Source organism: Saccopteryx leptura, chromosome 3 (genome assembly GCF_036850995.1).
Source record: "Saccopteryx leptura isolate mSacLep1 chromosome 3, mSacLep1_pri_phased_curated, whole genome shotgun sequence".
Taxonomy (NCBI): domain Eukaryota; kingdom Metazoa; phylum Chordata; class Mammalia; order Chiroptera; family Emballonuridae; genus Saccopteryx; species Saccopteryx leptura.
This window is the reverse complement of record NC_089505.1, coordinates 152,479,053-152,492,208: the sequence shown is the minus strand read 5'-3', so window position 1 is coordinate 152,492,208 and position 13,156 is coordinate 152,479,053. Positions and strand designations below refer to the sequence as shown.

Below are 13,156 nucleotides of genomic sequence, written 5' to 3'. Positions count from 1 at the left end.
CAGTGATTGATGCCAGAAAAATGAATAACACATATTGGTTTTGAATTTTACTGTTCTTAGCATGCATGGAACAGAATTTCTTTTGGATTGGTGGACAAACAAGATAGATTGTTCTAGAGAAGCAATTTAATATAGTGGTTAAAAGCATGCACTCAAGTTAAGATATTTGGGTTCCGCCTGACCTGTAGTGGCGCAGTGGATAATGCGTCGACCTGGAAATGCTGAGATCGCAGGTTCGAAACCCTGGGCTTGCCTGGTCAAGGCACATATGGGAGTTGATGCTTCCAGCTCCTCCCCCTTGTCTCTCTCTCTCCCTCTCTCTCTCCTCTCTAAAAAATGAATAAAGAAAAAAAGAAAAAAAAAAGATTTGGGTTCAGAGTACTGTGAATCATTTACTGACTGAGCTTAGGGAATGTTACATTTATCTTTGCCTCAGTTTATTCCTCTGAAAATGAGAATAATAATACCTACTTTATAGGGTTGTAGAGATTAAATGATTTAAGAGAGAGTGAGGGTGTGTGTGTGATGTGTGTGTTACTTAAAAGACTGCCTGGCACATAGCCCTATAAAAATGTTGCTACATTTTCAGTAAATCTTTTCTACTATTTGCAAAGGATAGGTTATGAATAATGGAAGTGAGGGATAATGGCAGCAATTAGATCCTTAAACAGGAAAATTAATAAAAGGGACTTTAAAAATCATGGTTTATATTATTTTGTAGTAAGGAAGTTGATAACCAGATACAGTTGAAACATTTTTGTTCAAAATGTCCCACGTTCAGTTTTACCTGAAATGAAAGGAGAGCATTATGATGATGTGACATGATATGGGAATGAAATGCCGCAATTCGTTAAATGAGTTACAACGGGAATTTTTACGGCATTTAGAAAATTATGATAAAAGGCAAAGGACAAGATGATTTGAATTATAGATCTAAACGGGATTCAGTGACAAAAAGGTTGTGAGGAGCACTTTGGTTTGTTGAGCAAGAACTAGTTGTTACACTATTGGTTAAGTGTTCAGTAAATACATTGTTCACAATGTAAGACCTAAGCAATTTGGGGAATACTGTACTTTTTGCTCCATAAGACGCACCTAGGGTTTTAAGGAGGAAAATAAGGGAAAAAAATATTCTGAACCAAATGGTGTTAGAGTTTTTAATAAAATATACCACAATATTTCAACAGTGTAAACTCAACAACAGCATTAACAACCATTAACACTGTTATTAACAAATGAGAAGAGACTTTAATGTTCAAATACTTTTCTAGTTGTCCGGGAACCCACCGCAGCTAAAAAAAATAAAAGGAATATTTTGCTCCATAAGATGCATGGGCATATTTTCCCCTCCACTGGGGGCAGGGGGGTGCTTCTTATGGAGCGAAAAATACAGTATATTGTGAAGATGGCTTTGATTATTGGTAGGAGAGTAGATGCAGATGCAGAGAAATAAGTACAAATAGGATCTGATATTTCTTAAACTTCCATGATTAAAATGATAAAGAAATGCTAGTGAAAGTATGAATTATGAACAAGGGAATAGTTTGCTAAAAATAGAAGGTAGCATTTCAGTTCTTTGCTAGTGCTATTGATAACGAATTTTACATGTCTTAATATGGTAGAAGTAAGAGTTTTTACAACATAAAGGAAGAAGTGAAAGTCTAAAATGTATTGTTCGTGGATATAAAAGAAGATAGAAATGGAGAAGTATTTGGCCTTTGAGTTTTTCAGCCATTGCTGTGATTCTGATTTTTGTATGTCTTTTTGCTTTTTTTAGGGCCCAGTAAATCCTTTAGGGCCACCTGTACCCCATGGGCCCCATGGTGTCCCAGGGCCCCATGGGCCTCCTGGGCCTCCTGGGCCTGGAACTCCAATGGGACCATACAACCCTGCACCTTATAATCCGGGTCCACCTGGCCCTGCTCCTCAGTAAGTATTGGGTTTGGCTCTGTGCTTTTCTCCAAAGATTGTAGCTTTCAGTAAATTATATTTTTATATTGCTTTCTGTCTTTTCAGTGGTCCTCCAGCCCCTTATGCTCCCCAGGGGTGGGGAAATGCATATCCACACTGGCAGCAACAGGCCCCTCCTGATCCAGGTAAAAGATGCTTATCCAAGTGTAATCTGTATTGTTTGTCACTCCTGTTACGTTCTTAAGTTTTCTAGAATTGTTACTATGTTGTGTGCCATTTTCTGCACTTTTTTCACTCTTTCAGCAGGAATGGTAGGTTCTGGTTCTACCACAGTATATAAGACTGGTGTGAATACGGCCTGTCTTCATGGAACTTTTTTCAACCTGCATATGGCTTTCTCTGCTTGCAAAGTTACACACAGAGTGCTAAAAACCAAACAGTGTCTTAGGTTTTAGGTACCAGTGCCATTACATGTATATGGTATGTTAAGAGTCTAAGTGGAGTGTTTAATACTTGGGCATTTAAACTCCTCTAAGTTCTCAAATAAGATATATAAGTTGTCTGTTTTAGTATTACTGATATGGTAACTTTACCTGTTAGTAAAATTCAGGGCTGTGTTTAATATCTGCATGATGTTAGAACTCAAATACATTTTGTTAAATATTTTCTCTGCTCAGATCTGAATTTATTCATTTCTTCTATTCTATTCATTTCTTCCATCTTCTCCCACTATGTAGTTTTCATTCCATCATGGTCAAAGAGGCATTTATCGAAACCAGTTAACATTTGTTTATGATCGTTTTTTCTCACCTACTACCTACCTTTTAGGCCTCTTTCACTGGAGTAGTTTCAAGGAAGGTATTGAATTAATGATTCCTTTTCACACTAGTTAATATTTGTAATTTAGAAAACTAAAATGATTGATTTAGATGAAACATTCTGGTGTTTAGTTGTGGATCCCATATTATATAACATTAATTCTATAGGAAAGTATGTTCATTGGAATGTGATGATACAACATGGCAGTCACTCAATAACCACAACATTTATTCATCTAAGAAACAATTTGAATGTGCTAGGAGCTAGGTATGCAAAGAGTAGTTTACATTCTGTAGCAGAAAAATGTACTACAAATGTTAGCAATACAGTGATAGAAGGACTTACAGAAGATAGTGTGTAGTAATCTAAAATTAGTCTTTCAAGAATGAAAGGACAATTTTTCCCTTTTATAAGCTAATTGAGATGATGTAGTAAGAGGAATCACCATTTTAAAAGAGATTCAACAGTTCGAGCAAGTTAATGGGTGGATTTATATTGGGCAACTTGATTTATATTGGGCAAACTTATATTTATGCAGGGTAGCACCTGTGAACACTTGTTTGAGGTAGCCCGACTGAAAAATGATAGGAGTAGATAGAGAACCAGTCTCCATCACAATCTCATATTCCCGCTCAGAGTAGTAGTGAAGTCACCACAGTAAGAATTGGTTAATGGCTATAGTTTCCAGTACTGCCTTAGGAAAGAAAGGACTCATTTAGCTAAAAGATACCAGCTAGAGTTCGATATTGCTTATATTAACATTATGTAAAAACCAGATTGGTTTAAATGTAATTGTTTTAGTGAATTTTATTAAACAGTCTGGTATTTAAATGTGGTCCTATATTGACAGTAAAGTCAGTATTTTCTGAACTAATAATGTCTTTCTATTTAAAAATTAATGTGTGTTAAGGATATATGTAGTAGCCAAGAATTGAACTTCAAAATAAAACAGACCTAGGTAAATTGTAATTTTACAACTTAATAACTGGTATAACAAACAAACTTTTAAACAACTCTAAATCTGTTTTCTTACATAAAATGCTGATAAATAAATTAAGGAGCATTAGTAAGTTAAAGACTTTTCTTATATGAGGTTTATTTAGGAGTATCAGCATCACTTCCTACAGTCTTATCTCACTTTCTCTGTCCAGACTGGTCTCAAGTGAAAATATTTGTATTAATATACAGGTAATGACCCTATTGAGACATGAATATTCAGCATAGAAAAGCAATACATTTCTTACATGAGAAAAGTTAAGAGGGTGGTTTAATGTCTTAGAATTGTACCGTCTTAGAAATAATCACTCAAAATCGTTGCTCTTTTTTTTTTTCCCCCTCAAACTTCATTCACTTTTATTAAGCAGCCGAGAATTGGCTGCTCATTTGGGTCAAAGGCTGTACAACAGGTTACATTGTAGATGCTCTCTCTGGCTAAGGAAATTACATTCTTCTTGAGGATATAAACCAAGGACAAAATAAGAGAATTTCTATTTCTGACCAAGAGGCCTCAAACTGATAATGCATCAGGAGATTTTTATGATGGATGAGTGAAGGTGAGCCAAATACAGAGGCTCAAAGACTCAGATACGAGCATGGTGACTTCTGAAAAGGAAAAGCAGTTTATTATAGCCAGAAAGTTAGAAAAATAGGCAAAGAGGCTGGAATGGAAAGAACAGTCCAGGGGTTCTAGATCATTAAAGATACTGAAAGATATGTTATACTGATATGTTATACTTAAGAGCTTGACAGTCCTAAAGACCCTAGGGAATAAATGAACAATTTCAAATAGGGCTACAACATCAGGTTTATGTTTTAGGATAACCACTGTGAAATATGGGATGAAATACAGCTAATCTGTTTCTATTTCTAATATTATTTTAGTTGTCTTTTTATTGAAAACAAGACAGGATAGAGTTCATAGTTCTGTAATAATAATTTCTTTCTTGTACAAATTAGTCCCTAGAATCCCTTTCCTTTGTGTGTTATCTGTCACAAAGAACTGTTGTGCTTGAGACAAAACTGATTAGGAAAAACACATACAGGATGGTTTGAGACAAAGCAGCAGATTTGGAGCCAAAAGATATTTATTTCTCTCCCAATTCTACCACCAACTAGTTTTCAAGGACCTCGGAATACCATTTAATGTCTGAACCTCACTTTTCATAAAAACTCAGGGTAACAAATAAGTTTTCATTAACTATTTTTTATTTTTAGTTAATTTTTGGTTCTGTGTATTTGCCAGAGCGAGTGTGGGTGTGTGTGTGTGTGTGTGTAAGAGAGAGAGATGGGCTGTAGGTGCAAACGTTGTATTTGTGTTTATTCTAGCTAAGGCAGGAACCGATCCAAATTCAGCAGCTTGGGCTGCATATTATGCTCACTATTATCAACAGCAAGCACAGCCACCACCTGCAGCTCCTGCTGGTGCACCAACCACAACCCAAACCAATGGACAAGGTAACTATGGTAACTAAACAATTTATTATTTTTATTTAACTGTGAAAACTTGTGTTTGGAATTAGTTATAAAGTGCATGCACAATACCTAAAAATTACTAATATTTAGTTACAGCTTTGGTAAACAGACTTTCTTTTTAAATGTAAGTTACTTTAACATAATTGCAAACTTGCATAAAAGTTGTAAGATACATTAGAGAACCGGAACACCCAGATAGACCTGTTTGTTAGTGTTTTGTACCCTTGCCAATACCCCCATTTTCTTTATTGCCCTCTCTGTCATGTGTCAATGTCCGTTATTGTTAGTCTTTGTCAGAACCATTTGTGGCCAAGCTGCAGAAACAGTGCTGTTACCCTTAAACCCTCCTCCTTGTATTATTCCAAAAATCCATAACCATCGTACAGTCCTCTACATGAGTTAATCAACATTGATAAGTTATTACTGTCTCAGTGCACGGTCCTTAATTCAGATTTCACCATTTGTCCCAACAATTTTTATTCTGATCCAGGATCTCTGGTAACATGTTTTTATTAGTTTTCAGGTCTGTTCAGTCTCATAATCAGGAATAATCCTGTCGTTTTCATGTTATAAAGAGTACAGACTTTTTGTTTCGTGGAATGATAATCAACCTAGGTCCCTTCAACCTTTTGTCATGAAGATGAGGTCATGCTCATGAGGCCCTGCTTATGGTATGGAAAGAATACCTCAGAAATGATGATGTGCTCTTCTTAGTGTATTACATCGAGGGGTTGTATAATGTTGACCTGTTTCATCCCTGGAGATGGTAACCATGGTGACTTAGTCATATTGGTGGCTGCCAGGTTTTTATACTATAAAATCATTTTCTCTTCAAAATCAATATTTTCTGGAGAGTTATAGTGAGAGTATACCACTCTTCTGTACCTCATTGAACTTAATCCATCGGCCTTCACCTTCATTGATTAACACCTGCCTCATTCATCTAGAATTATGATGGCCATTTCTATTTTTATGAATCACTTTGCATTTATTAGTTGATATTTAACTATGAGGAAAACGATTTTTTCTTCCTACTTATCAGTATGGATTCATATTGTATTCAGTAAGTTGTATTTTAAACTGTCTTTATTATTTTGATTATCAAATTGTGTTTAGATTTGGCCAGTCAGGAGTACCTTTAAGATGGCTCCTGTATCCTATTGACATGCATGTCATTCTCTAAGCACTTTTGTACAATAAGATGCTTATTTTGCCCTCTCTCGGTTCCAGCCCTAAAATTAGCCATTTTTCTTTTTAGTAGATTATGGTATTTATAAAGCAAACTCAGTGGTTTACTGCTATTGAGGTGTCATTGCTTCTGGCTCCTTTGGGTATATATAGAGTTGTATAATTTACATACATACATACCTACATAAACGTAATGCATAAATACCCATATATATTTTTTAAACTTAAATTCACCTCATCTATAGTACCATTTTTGTGCTTCAAAATTCTCTCTTGCTATTTCCCTTTTCATGATTATAAATGGTGAAAGACCTGGTGTCCATAGTGTGTTTTCTTAGTTGACGAGTGAATTTACTTACATGGTCATTGTAACTACTCTTCCATATACATAGACCATCTTTTCTGTCTACCAACTCTGTGCCCAGCTAGATACCAGCAGGGATACTACTGTCACTCAGTGCCTCCCTACCTCCCTTCCTATGGCAGGACAATTCCAACTCTTCCACTAAATGAGCAGAAGAAAAAAGCCAAAATTGTCTTTTAAAAACCTAAATCTTTTTTGTTGTTTTTCTTGAACAAGGAGATCAACAGAATCCAGCTCCAGCTGGACAGGTTGATTATACCAAGGCGTGGGAAGAATACTACAAGAAAATGGGTATGTTCTACATTTCTGTTTTATACATTCAATGAAATTGAAACATTTAGTAAATAATCACACTAGGAAGTCACAGATTTCAATGAAAACATGTTTGTATCATGTTTTTATTACTTTGGATTTCTACTGATTAACCGCCCCCCCCCCCCCCCAAGTGGTAAGAGGGGAGATAGACAGACTTTCGCATGTGCCCTGACCAGGATCCACCCAGCTCCCCCCCCCCCCCCCAATCTGGGGCACATGCTCTATATTATTTTTAGCGCCTGAGACAGAGGCTCCACAGAGCCATCTTCAGCGACTGTTGCCAATCTGCTTGAACCAATCGAGCCATGACTATGAGAGAGAGAGAAAGGAGGGGGAGGGATGGAGAAGCAGATGGTTACTTCTGATGCCCTACCAGTAATCAAACCCAGGACGTACACATTCCAGTCAGACACTTGACCACTGAGCCAACCGACCCAAGCCTAACTTAAATTCTTAAGAGAACAATTGAGCACAAATGCATTCCAAAATTCCTGAACTTGCAGGCATTTCAAGGTTATTACAGACAATTTTTAAATTTGTGATTATATAACAAGGAAACTTTCCACCCTCACCCGAAACCCATTTCTCAACCATTTACTAATTGAAACAAAGTTTATCTGCTGTCATGTCGGACATTGAATATTACTATTTTGAGAGAGAGAGAGAGAGAGATGATAAGCATCAACTCAATAGTTGTAGCACTTTAGTTGTTCATTGATTGCTTCTCATACATGCCTTGACCCAAGGCTTCAGCTGAGCTGTGACTCCTTGCTCAAGCCAGCGACCTTGGGCTTCCAGCCAGCAAGCATAGGATCATGTCAGTGATCCCACGCTCAGGCCAGCAACTTCACGGTTTTGAGCATGGAACCTAGTGTCCTGGGTTGACATTCTGTTCACTGTGCCACCACTGGTCAGGCTTACCTTCATTTTTGTCAAAAACTTATGTTAGTGGCCCTGGCCGGTTGGCTCAGCAGTAGAGCGTAGGCCTGGTGTGCGGGGGACCCGGGTTTGATTCCCGGCCAGGGCACATAGGAGAAGCGCCCATTTGCTTCTCCACCCCCCCTCCTTCCTCTCTGTCTCTCTCTTCCCCTCCCGCACCCAAGGCTCCATTGGAGCAAAGATGGCCCGGGCGCTGGGGATGGCTCCTTGGCCTCTGCCCCAGGCGCTAGAGTGGCTCTGGTCTCGGCAGAGCGACGCCCCCGGAGGGGCAGAGCATCGCCCCTGGTGGGCGTGCCGGGTGGATCCCGGTCGGGCACATGCGGGAGTCTGTCTGACTGTCTCTCCCCATTTCCAGCTTCAGAAAAAAACAACAAAAAAAAACCAAACTTATGTTAGTAACCAAAATGGCGTAGATTAAATTATAGAGTGCCAAAGATCAATTGGTTGTATGTGGTATTACAGTGGTAATCCTCTCATGCATAGGGGTTATAATAAATTCCAAAACCCCAGAGGATGCCTGAAACCAGAGACAGTACTGAACCCCATATGTACTCTTTATTCCTACATATACACACACCTGTGAAAAAGTCGCAAACTCCTGTGAATGAAAATAACTGTATCTTCACTGACATGTCACATGTGCAGATTGAGAAAGAGAGGTCACAACTATTAAGTGGTGGAACCAGAATTGGGTCTCTCAAAGCGTCTTAAGTCCCAAGTCTGTCTCCAAAATTTGCCTTTTTCAGGGACTATTTGGAACCTGTGTTATACTTGTGGGCAAGCAGTATTTTTTTTGTTTTTGTTTTTTACATGCTTTTACCCTTGGTCATTTACAGGTAACACAATTTACACCATAGCCTGTTGGCATAAGTGAAAGCTAAACAGATAGACTTTCCCATCCTTCACTGGTATGGAAAGGGAGTATAGCTAGATGGTAGACTTTTTAAGTAAGATACAGCTACTCATGATTCTCACTGTAAATCTTAATTTCTTTTTTTGTCAAAGAATACCATTTTCCACAGAATTTCTTTTTTTGTCAAAGAATATCATTTTCCACAGAAAAGTTTCCAATGGGTGATTATATTACTCTTTTTTTTCTTTTGTATAAAAGTGTGTATATCTGGTGGTAAGGGTTTTTTACACAACTGGTTTCTGTTTGAAGAAAGAAATAACTTTTCTTGTTAGACTGCCTTTCTAGAAAAGTCATGCTGCATGTTATTCTTAAGGCTATAACAGATTCATTAATTTATGTTTATTTTGATCCAGCTTATTTCAGGTAGGTCTACAACAGCTAAAATTATACAAAACAAAATTTAAAAAATAAAAGTCTATATACTAGGTAGGGTAGTCATATAATTTATTGTTTAAACTAGGATGCTTTTTAGAATAACTGGAATTACAAATTGGTTGCAGCATACTCATAGGATATAAAGTAACAGCATAGAGAATACAATTGATAATATTCTAGTAACCGTAGTGTCAAGTTGTGTAATGTCTAATCACTGAGGTGTACAACCTGAGACTCATGTTGTTTGTCAATTATAATCGAAAAATAAAATGATTAAACAATAGAGTAACATAAAATGCTGTTATAGCAACAGAGTGGACATACTGGTCAGGATCTCTGGTCGCCTTAACTTTTATGAAAAAGCTTCAGTCTTAAAGATTTTAGCATGTCAAACTTTAAAATCATTAGGTCTAACTTGTGTTGTCACAGTGGGTAATACTGTATGTCAGAGATGTTCCTACATTATTAAAAGTAGGTAAAAACAAAGGCCTATTGTTAGACTTAGGTAATTACTGGAGAATGTGGTTTCTGTTTTATATCTTATTGTTTCTTTGCAACATGGCCATTAATAAATTTGGTATTTAACCTTTTTACATATTATTTGCCCAAATGAGTGAGTATGTTAAATGTACGTAATCTTTGAAGTCTTAATGCCATTTAGATTTTTTGTAAGGGTAGATGCTTCACTTTGCCCTTTTAAAATAATTTCATTTTCTTTATTTTTCCTGCTTATTACTCTGAAGTTCTAACTTTAGAAATAGTATGCTGGCCAAACCAGGCAGTGGCACAGTGGATAGAGCATCAGCCTGGGACACTGAGAACCCAGGTTCAAATCTTGAGTTCACCTGACCTATGGTGGCGTAGTGGATAAAACATCGACCTGGAACGCTGAGGTCGCCGGCTCAAAACCCTGGGCTTGCCTGGTCAAGGCACATATATGGGAGTTGATGCTTCCTGCTCCTCCCTCCCCTTTCTCTCCTCTCTCCTCCTCTCTCCTCTCTCCTCTCTCCTCTCTCCTCTCTCCTCTCCCCTCTCCCCTTTCCCCTCTCCCCTCTACTCTCCTCCCCTCTCCTCCCCTCCCCTCGTCTTCTCTTCTCTCCTCTCCTCTCCTTTCCAAAAATTAATAAAAGAAAATAAACCTTGAGTTTGCTGGCTTGAGCATGGCATCATAGACATGACCCCAAGGTCACTGGCTTGAGAAAAGAGTCATTGGCTTGGCTGGAGCCCCCCCACTCTTAGCCCCCACCACCACAAGGCACGTATGAAAAATCAATGAACAACGATGGTGCCTCACCTATGAGTTGATGTCTCTTTTCTCTTTCCCTTCCTGTCTGTCCTCGTCCCCCTTTCTCTCTCTCTCTCTCTCTCTCTCTCTCTCTCTCTCTCTCTCTCTGTCATACACACACACACAAATAATAATAACACCATGTTTGACTGAAGATCTCCCTTAATACTCTCGCTTTTTCAGTTGTGTGTTTTTCTGTAGCATCACAATGGTGACCTGCTAATTTTATGAGCAGAGTGGACTGATTCCTGTTACCTTAAAGGAAATAATGTTAGGTCATCGGGTTTTTAATGATAGATAAAAGGTCAATTTATTTTTCTAATCAGAATTCTTCTAGTAAATGATTGGGTTGCTTTTAATTACTCTAATTACAAGGTACATTTACTTGTCCTTAAGATCTTTTTAGAATAACCACAAACCTTAAACTGATACTGTTCAATCTTCAAGATTTTTAACTGGAAGGAAAGAAAAGAGTAATACAATATTAGGGAGACAAAGGTCTTTATCCCCAAATCTAACTCTTATTTGGAGTGGCTTAAGATTTACTCTTCCATTTACAGAGCTAGGATTTCCTAGGAATCTCAATGTTTGGATTCCCAATTCAGTGCCCTCCCTCTTCACCAAATAAGGTGGACTCTTAAAGCTTTTGAAGCCTAATTTCAGCTTTTGCTGTCAAGAATAGAAAATTCCCAGTTACACTATAAATTTCTCATTTGTTTCTTAATAAATAAAGCTCTGTTGAAACATAAAGGTTTCAACAGAAGGTAAGTGAAGGCATTTTGGGCAAAAGTTTGGCTTGAGGAAGGCCCTTACAGTGTTAAGCACTGATAGGGTAGGGTAGACATAAAGGTTAAGGGAATTTTAAGTCATGTAAGCAGTGGCAGGAAACTATTTTTGAAACGGTAATGAAGGAAACGTTTTTAAAAAGTGACCATCCTAAAGAGAACAAACAGGTTTTCAGAGTATAGACAGGGAAGTCCTATTTGGCAGAAGGTAAGTGAAGGCATTTTGGGCAAAAGTTTGGCTTGAGGAAGGCCCTTACAGTGTTAAGCACTGATAGGGTAGGGTAGACAAGTGGGGACAGAGTGGGTGTGGGAAGGATACTGGTGTATAGCAATAACAGTGAAAATTATTCAAGCAAGGCTGGATCTTGGACTGTAAAAGAATGGTACGTGTAAATTGTAAAGCAGGTTTTATTTCTTGATAGAAATGAAAGTAAATCTAAAAACAGTATGAAGCTATATGTGAATATTAAGTAATGTTCTACTTTAGTATAAACTATGGCATCAAAACAGTTTTTGAACTGAGGAAAAGAATAAAGGGAGCAAGTTAAGGACATGTGCAGTAAAGGGCAGAGAGAATCAAGAGGCTAGGGGACAGCCAACTCATTAGTAAGTGAGATAGGAAGAGTTCTTCACTACTTTCACCTGGGCAAAACATCCATTTACTCTTCACATTGGAGGAGTGCAATTTGTCTTCAGATGACTACAAGCTTGGAATGTCAGATGTTGACAACTATATTAGTATTTGTTTTTCATGAGGATATTTTAGCTTGGGGCTTTTTGTTTTTTTAGGGACCATTAGTATTTTTATTGGTGGTGATTTGGGGTTTTAATTGAGGTGATACTGGTTAACACAACTATACAAGTTTCGGGTGCACAACTCAACAATACTTCATCTGTAAATTGTATTGTGTGTTCACCAAGTCTCTAATCATCACCACCACCACCCCATATTCACCTCCACTTCCGCTCTTTGCCTCCAGCAGCTGTCAGCCTGCTCACTCTGAGTCTTGTTTCTATTTTGCTTGCTCATTAAACTTCACATATGAGTGAGATTATAGGGTACTGGTCTTTCTCTGACTGGTTTATCTCACTTAACAGAGGTATTCTTGATGTGCTTCCCTGTTTCTACCATCTTATTGGTGTTTTCCTACTAAAATTACTTCTTACCAGTGAGGTTTAGATTTAGTTCCTTCTGTAAACCTGAAGTGGAAATCATTGATCTTTAACCAGATTTGACTTCAAGTCAACAGGTTTTCAGGTGTGCAGTTTGTAACAAACGTAGTTTTATTACCATTGGTACCAGACTATTTGGTAATATTGAAAACTGAATTGTGTCTCTTTATAAGATCAAAATGTTAAACTCATGTCCTTTTGGAAAAAAATTATGAAAAACAAAAGGATGGGACTTTTGGTTATACTGTATAAGATTTGTGTGCCCATAGAAAAGGGGAGGGCGGTCTTGCATTTTTAAAGATAGTTGCTTTTATTTTACTAGTTTTAGGATGGCGATAGACTGCTTTCTAAAACTACAGTCATGCATCATTTAATGACAGAGATACTTTAGGTGATCTCATTGTTGCCTGAACATTATAAGAGCATACTTACCCAGGCTACATGGTATACCACCATCACATATACTGTCCGTTGTCACTTTGATTCATAACTGTATAAATACAGTTTTCTTACCGGCAACATCCCTCAAAGAAAAACAGCTTTCTCTATGTCTGCTTCAGTATATTTTCTTTAGCTATAATTTCATAAAGCCGAGGGAATTATAAACTAAATAAAAT

The 13,156-nt window shown here is 37.6% G+C and overlaps 1 protein-coding gene across 20 annotated transcripts in view; it reads left to right on the top strand.

Moving 5' to 3' along the window:
- The window catches only part of FUBP1 (far upstream element binding protein 1), a 39,382-nt gene that overhangs the window by 18,010 nt on the left and 8,216 nt on the right, over window positions 1-13,156 (top strand). For 12 of the 20 annotated variants that reach the window (XR_010750275.1, XR_010750274.1, XR_010750273.1 and 9 more), the window contains 4 exons: window positions 1,778-1,929; window positions 2,017-2,096; window positions 5,056-5,193; window positions 6,971-7,045. Coding sequence is in view for 16 of the 20 variants with exons in the window: in XM_066376609.1 (XP_066232706.1) it covers window positions 1,778-1,929; window positions 2,017-2,096; window positions 5,056-5,193; window positions 6,971-7,045 (445 nt within the window). In the remaining 4 variants the exon portion in view is untranslated. The remainder of the gene's footprint in view (window positions 1-1,777; window positions 1,930-2,016; window positions 2,097-5,055; window positions 5,194-6,970; window positions 7,046-13,156) is intronic. The other 8 variants (XM_066376624.1, XM_066376622.1, XM_066376623.1 and 5 more) reach the window with 1 other exon arrangement.